The sequence below is a fragment of the Cetorhinus maximus genome, unplaced genomic scaffold (genome assembly GCF_964194155.1).
Source record: "Cetorhinus maximus unplaced genomic scaffold, sCetMax3.hap1.1 HAP1_SCAFFOLD_4461, whole genome shotgun sequence".
NCBI lineage: Eukaryota > Metazoa > Chordata > Chondrichthyes > Lamniformes > Cetorhinidae > Cetorhinus > Cetorhinus maximus.
In genome coordinates, this window is record NW_027600364.1 from 7501 (window position 1) to 15411 (window position 7911).

General features: G+C 48.8%; 1 protein-coding gene across 1 annotated transcript; it reads right to left on the reverse strand.

The window, feature by feature from the left end:
- Positions 1-752: 752 nt before the first annotated feature.
- LOC144678498 (homeobox protein Hox-C9-like) lies at positions 753-7506 on the reverse strand (the record flags this gene model as incomplete). The annotated part of the gene is made up of 2 exons (XM_078538260.1): positions 753-996; positions 6904-7506. Coding segments are annotated over 2 exons (842 nt in total), but the record flags the coding sequence as incomplete, so codon positions are not given.
- Between the last annotated feature and the right edge of the window lie 405 nt (positions 7507-7911).

Genomic DNA, 7911 nt, shown 5'->3' on the forward strand with positions numbered 1-7911 from the left:
TCTCAACACACACACTCTCAACACACACACACACACACACTCTCTCTCAACACACGCACACACACACACTCTCTCAACACACACACACACACTCTCTCAACACACGCACACACACACACACACTCTCTCAACACACACACACACTCTCTCAACACACACTCACCCACACACACACACAACAGAAAAGATACAGCGGCAGTTACACGGTTTCTAGATAGTCAGACGGTCAAGGAAGACGTAACTCGATCTTCATTTATATATACACACACACACACACACACACACACTGACACTCTCTCAACACACCCACACACAAATAAAAACAGCTGTGACAGGCACAATATCCACTGTACAGATCCTATACATCGTGCAGCATATAGAAAAAAAACAGGCCGTTTATATAAAAAAAAATGTACATCTCGGTTTGGGCCAGAACAACGACATTGGAGCGAACCCTTCCTCTCCGAGAGTCGGAGCGAAACGTCTTCAGCCTCGTTCGGTCGAAAGGTCTCTTCGGCTCCCCACCACCTCACCCGCCTCCCTTCCACCCCAAACTGCGTCGGTTTCCCCCTCCCCTCCCCTCCTCCTCACCCCCTCTCCACCTCCCCACCTCGGAAAGAAAGTCGAACATTATCTTCGCTCCCTACAAACACAGAGGGAGCCAAATCTCAAGTCTCTCCTTCGCTTTTTAAGAGCGGCGAGTTTTGTCTCAGGTGATTCTATATTGTACAAGTACAATTGTCTATCGGTTTATCGGCTACGGTTTCTCAATGTTCCCCTGGTTTAGTTTTTTCATTTTCATCCTACGGTTCTGAAACCAGATTTTCACCTGTCGCTCGGTCAGGTTTAGGAGAAGAGCCACCTCGTAGCGCCGGTCCCGGGTGAGGTACATGTTGAAGAGGAACTCCTTCTCCAGTTCCAGCGTCTGATACTTCGAGTAAGGGCAGCGTTTCTTGCGGGCCGACCGGGCGTGTATCCAACTCGCCGCCTGGCTGCCTGTGAGGATGAGGGATGAGGGTGGAGGGGGTTGGGGGGGGTTGGGGGTGGGGGTTGGGGGGGGGTGTGAAAGACAGAAAAACAAATCACTATCTGAAGCCTCCACTTGCTTCCCTCGTGTTTACTACTCTCTGTGAGAGAGAGAGAGAGAGAGAGGGAGGGAGTGAGGGAGGGAGGGAGGGGGTTGGGAGAGGCGCGGGGGGGCGATTGTATAGACACCGCAATCTTTAAAATAAAGCAACCCCCCCAAAAACTGCACAGGCGCAGGGTGTTGGGGGTGGGGGTGGGGGTGAGGGGAGAGAGCAATTCTCCTCTTTCAATCATCTCTCAGGGAGCAACCGGCGGTGAAGGTTTGGCTATTGCGCCTCAAACTGGCCAAAATTTCCGCCTTTTTCTCTTTGTCTGTCTCTGTGTGTCTGTGTGTGTGTCTGTGTCTCTCTGTCTCCACCTCTCTCTCTCTCTCTCTGTTTGATTCTTTCTCTCTCTCTCTCTCTTTCTCTCTGTCCCCCTTTTCTCTTCCTGTGCCCTTCTGCTCCTCGATGTCTCTTTGTCTCTCTCTCTCTCTCTCTCTCTCTCCCTGTTTCTCACTCCCTCTCTCTCTCTCCGTCTCTCCTTTTTTCGTTCTGTAAATTTCTCTCTCTCTCTCTCTCCCTGTTTCTCATTCCCTGTCTCTCTCTCCGTCTCTCCTTTATTCGTTCTGTAAATTTCTCTCTCTCCCTGTTTCTCACTCCCTGTCTCTCTCTCTCCGTCTCTCCTTTTCTCATTCTGTAAATTTCTCTCTCTCTCTCTCTCTCTCCGTTTCTCACTCCCTGTCTCTCTCTCTCCGTCTCTCCTTTTTTCGTTCTGTAAATTTCTCTCTCTCTCTCTCCCTGTTTCTCACTCCCTGTCTCTCTCTCTCTCTCTCCGTCTCTCCTTTTTTCACTCTGTAAATTTCTCTCTCTCTCTCTCTCTCTCTCTCCCTGTTTCTCACTCCCTTTCTCTCTCTCTCCGTCTCTCCTTTTTTCGTTCTGTAAAATTCTCTCTCTCTCTCTCTCCCTGTTTCTCACTCCCTTTCTCTCTCTCTCCGTCTCTCCTTTTTTCGTTCTGTAAATTTCTCTCTCTCTCTCTCTCTCCCTGTTTCTCACTCTCTCTCTCCCTCTCTCCTTTTTTCGTTCTGTAAATTTCTCTCTCTCTCCCTGTTTCTCACTCCCTCTCTCTCTCTCCGTCTCTCCTTTTTTCGTTCTGTAAATTTCTATCTCTCTCCCTGTTTCTCACTCCCTCTCTCTCTCTCTCCGTCTCTCCTTTTTTCGCTCTGTAAATTTCTCTCTCTCTTTCTCCCTGTTTCTCACTCCCTGTCTCTCTCTCTCTCTCCCTCCCTCCTTTTTTCACTCTGTAAATTTCTCTCTCTCTCTCCCTGTTTCTCACTCCCTGTCTCTCTCTCTCTCTCTCTCCCTGTCTCTTTTTTTCTCTGTCTGTCTCTCTATTTTTTTCGCTCTGTAAATTTCTCTCTCTCTCCCTCTTTCTCTTCCTGTAACCCTCTGCTCCTCGATTTCTCTTCGTCTCTCTCTCTCTCTCTTTCTCACTCTCTCTCTCTCTTTCTCTCCGTGTCTCTCTCTCTGTTTTTCTCTGTAAATTTCTGCCTCTGCCTCTCTGTAAATTTCTCTCCCCATCTAACTCAGTTTTTCACTCTCTATCTCTCTCTGTTGTTCTCTCTCTCCTCTGTCCCACTTTCTTATCCTGTACCCCTCTGCTCCTCGATTTCTCTTTCTTTCTCTCTCTCTCTCTCTCTGTGCGTTTCTCATTCACTGTCTCTGTCTCTCTCTGTTTTTCTCTCTCTGTAAATTTCTCTCTCTGTCTCCCTTTCTCTTCCTGTACCTCTCTCTTCCTCGATTCCTCTTTATCTCCCTCTCTCTCTCGATGTTTCTCACTCCCTGTCCCTCTCTCTCTGTTTTTCTCTCTCTGTAAATTTCTGTCTCTATCTCTCTCTCTAAATTCCTGTCTCTATCTCTTTCTGAAAATTTATCTATCTCTCTGTAAATCTCTCTCTCTCTCTCTCTCTCTGTAAATGTCTCTCTCTACCTCTCTCTGTAAATTTCTCTCTCTGCCCCCCTTCCTCTTCCTTTACCCCTCTGTTCCTCGAATTCTCTTTGTCTCTCTCTCTCTCTCTCTACCTCTCGCTGTTTCTCACTCATTGTCTCTCTTTCCCTCTCTGTCTGTCCCTTTGTTTTTCTCGCTCTGTAAATTTCTGTCTCTATCTCTCTCTCTCTCTAAATTCCTGTCTCTATCTCTCTCTGAAAATTTCTCTCTCTATCTCTATGTAAATCTCTCTCTCTATCTCTCTCTAAATTCCTGTCTCTATCTCTCTCTGAAAATTTCTCTCTCTATGTCTATGTAAATCTCTCTCTCTATCTCTATGTAAATCTCTCTCTCTATCTCTCTCTAAATTCCTGTCTCTATCTCTCTCTGAAAATTTCTCTCTCTATCTCTATGTAAATCTCTCTCTCTATCTCTATGTAAATCTCTCTCTCTATCTCTATGTAAATCTCTCTCTCTATCTCTCTGAAAATTTCTCTCTCTATCTCTATGCAAATCTCTTTCTCTATCTCTCTGTAAATTTCTGTCTCTATCTCTCTCTGAAAATTTCTCTCTCTATCTCTCTCTGTAAATTTCTCTCTCTATCTCTATGTAAATCTCTTTCTCTATCTCTCCGTAAATTTCTGTCTCTATCTCTCTCTGAAAATTTCTCTCTCTATCTCTATGTAAATCTCTTTCTCTATCTCTCTGTAAATTTCTGTCTCTATCTCGCTCTGTAAATTTCTCTCCCTATCTCTCTCTGTAAATTTCTCTCCCCATCTCTCTCTTTTGTTCTCTCTCTGACCCTCTCTCTTCCCATGCCCCCCTGTTCCTCGATTTATCTTTGTCTCTCTCTCTCTCTCTCTCTCTCTCTCTCTGTGTTTCTCACTCCCTCTCTCTCTCTCTCACTCGCTCTCTTTCTGCCTCTCGCTGTTTCTCACTCTCTTTCTCTCTCTCTCTGTCTGTCTCTGTTTTTATGGCTCTGTAAATTTCTGTCTCCATCTCTCTCTGTTTTTCCCTCCCTCACCTTCTTTCTCTTCCCGTACCCCTCTGTTCCTCCATTTCTCTTTGTCTCTCTGTGTGTGTGTGTGTGTGTGTGTTTCTCACTCCCTGTCTCCCTTTCTCTGTCTGTCTCCCTTTCTGCCTCTGCCTTCCCCTTTCTCCGTCCCTTTGCACATCTTCCTCTGTCCTGCCTGTGCCCTGTGCCTATGTCTGTCGGTTGATTCATCCCTCCCCCCCTCTCTCTCTCACTTTCACTCTCTCTCTCTCTCTCTGTAAAACTTCTCTCCCCAATTTGTTCATTTTTAAATACACAAATCGGGGAATATTTCCTGACCTGATTTTATAAGCTGACACCTTATTTCACAATTACATTCCAACCCCACGTTCTGAGGAACTTACAATGGGGATTCTGGACTTCATGAAATAGGCAGATTGAAGTCTCTGCACTTCACAATGGTCAGTGAGAGAATGTTTGGAGTTGGGCACATTACCTCCTCATCAAAACCAACTTTCTTTTTACGAGACACTATTTTTCTTAAAAATCAAACAACAAAAAATGATCCTTAGGGTCTATTTTAAAAAATAATAAATGATTGTTTAGCTAGTCGAACCTTATTTCTAACAATTGATAATTATCTAGAGAATACTTCCACCCGGATTATGGATTTTTCTGTCTTTCTCCCCATTTCCCTGCGCCTCCCTCTCATTTTACCTCCCTCCCTCCCTCTCTCTCTCTCGCTTTCTCTGCCTCTCTTTTACTTTCTCTGCCTCTCCTTGTCTCTCTGTATGTCTGCCTCTCTCTGTCCCACTCTCTGTATGTCTGAGTCTCTCTCTCTCTCTTTCTGTCTCTCTCTCTGTCCCACTCTCTCTCTCCCTCTCTGTATGCCTGTTTCTCCTTGATTCTCTCCCTCTGTGTCTCTGTGTGTGTCTCTCCCTTTCTCCCTCTCTGTATGTCTCTCTCTGTCTCTCTCTTTCTCTCTGTCTGTCTCTCTCTCCCTGTCTCTCTATGTATCTCTCTCTCTCTCTGTCTCTCGCTCTCTGCCTCTGTGTGCCTGTATCTGTCTCCCTGTCTTTCCCTGTCTCTCTCTCTCTCTCTCTCTGTCTCTCCGCATGTCCCTTTCTCCCTCTGTTTCTCTGCCTCCGTCAGCCTCCATTTCTGTCTCTGTCTCTTCCTGCCTCTGTACCTCTGTCTCTTTCTGTGAATGTCTGTGTTTCTCTCTCTGTCTCCACCCCAACATCTCTCTCTCTCTCTGTCTCTTGGTCTATCTCTGTCTCTGTCTCTCTCCCTGTCTCTCCAAAATCTCTCCACCCCCTACACAACTGCCTCTAATTCTGGGCATTACAGGTTTGTGAGTTCTCCCTCTGTCCTCCCACCCTTTTTGCAAACAGCTCCTTGACTGTACTGAACCCGCTTGGAGCAGCTAGCAAGTACTTTGACTAGGGGTTGTACAGGACAATAATGGAAAGTGTCAGTGATCTTTCCTTACTTTCACTGAGTATTTCAGTGGACTGTCTTTATTCGGGAATTCTGTGTGTGTGTTTGTGTGTGTGTGTGTATATGTGTGTGTGTCTGTGTGAGAGTGTATGTAAGGGTGTGTGTGAGTGTGTGTGTGCATGTGTGTGTCTGTGTGTGTGTGTCTGTGTGAGAGTGTATGTAAGGGTGTGTGTGTGCATGTGTGTGTGTGTGTGTGTGTGTGTATGTGTGTGTGTGCTTGTGTGTTTATGTGTGTGTGTGTGTGTGTGTATGTCTGTCTCTCTCCCATTCTTGTTACCAATTCCACTCCATCCTTGGGCTAACAATTACACACTGTACAGAATGTAAAGGTAAATACGACTGTTTGTGGGGTATTTTTCTAATCTTGCTCCCATATATATATATATATATATATATATATACACACACATACGCATACACACACTGTCACACACACACATACTCACACACACGGTCACACACACTGTCTCTCTCTCACACACACTCACACTCAGTCACACACCATACTCAGTCACACACACATACTCTCTTTCGCACCTATGTGCTATCTTTCTCTTTCTCTCTCTCACACGCACACTCAGACACATTCACGCATGGGGACACTCACCCTCACATTGTCACACAGGCACTCACATTTACACTCACACACTCACACACACACTCTCTCTCACACAACTCACTCACCTCTCTCTCTCTCACACACACACACACACACATTCATACACACACACTCACAGGCACACTCACATATTCACACATGCAGACTCATATATTCACACACACACACACTCACATATTCACACACACTCAGATACATGTTTACACACACACATACATATTCACACACACACTGATACATGTTCACACACACACATACATATTCACACACACACTCACATATTCACACACACTCAGAGACATGTTCACACACACATATACATATTCACACACATACATATTCACTCACACACACTCACATATTCACACACACACACATACATATTCACACACATACACAATCACACATACATATTCACTCACACACACTCACATATTCACACACACACACACAGACACACAAATACATATTCACACACATTCATTCACACACACTCGCAGATACAAACACTCACACACACATTCACACCCATACACACACACACACATAAAATCACACATACACATTCACTCACACACACACACACCACACAGGCAAAAATCACACACACACGCAAACTCACACACCTATTCATACGCACAGGCAAAATCGCACATACAGATTCACTCAGGCACACTCACAGCCAGTAACCCCCACTCCCTGACCCCCCGGGTGCGGTGCCCGCAGGGCTGGTACTCACTCGGGTCGGGGTCCGCCGCGTCCACCTTCCTCTTGGCCGCCTGCGGGTTGTCCGCCACCGACGGGGACACCGGGAGACACTGCGAGACGCTGTCAGGCGGGGATCCGTACAGGTAGTCGGTGAAGCGTCGCCCCCCGGCGGAGCCGGGGCTCTCGCCCCCACGGGGCGGGGCCGCCGCCGCCGCCGCCGCCGCCACGATCCCGGGCTTGGCGGCCAGGTGCCTCGGCCCGCCGCCGCCGCCGCCGCCGCCGGGGAAGCCGCCGCCGGGGAAGCCGCCGCCGGGGAAGCCGTGCAGGGGCACGGGACCGGCCACCAGCGGCTCCAGCCAGCAGGAGCGGACGAACCTCGAGTCGGCGCCCAGCTGGTGGTGGTGGTGGTGCGGCGGCGGCGGCGGCGGCGGCGGCGGCGGCTGCTGCTGGGCTAAGGGCGGTAGAGGCCGCCGCCGGCTCCCCCGCCGCCGGGGAGGGAGCGTGGCGGGGGCGGCCGGGCCCAGGGGTTGGCGAAGAGGGGCGGGCTGGCGGCGGCGAAGCCGCAGGGCGGGTAGTCGCCGTAGTCGCCCATCACGCCGGCGGCCAACCGGCCCGGGAACACCCCATCCTCCTCCTCATGGCCGACCAGCGGGTCCACGTAATAGTGGGCGAGAGAGCCGCCCGCGACATATCACACGGGGGCTCAACTTCCCGCACGCACACACCCCGTGTGTGTTCATTCACATCCCGCACGACATCAAAGCAGGTGATTATGTGTGTGTGTGTGTGTGTGTGTGTGCATTCGCAAGCCAGGCCCGATTGGGTCCCCGAGACCCACGTGGTTAGCTGACACCCCACCCACCCACCCCACCTACCTACCACCCCCACCACCCCCCCCACCCCATCCCCACCACCACCACCACCCACATCCAAAAAAATAATCCCAAGGGAGAAACTCAATGAACTCACACCCAGCACCCAGCCACCCACACACACACACACACACAATGTGTTAATATAGCGTTAAGGAGGTGAGGGA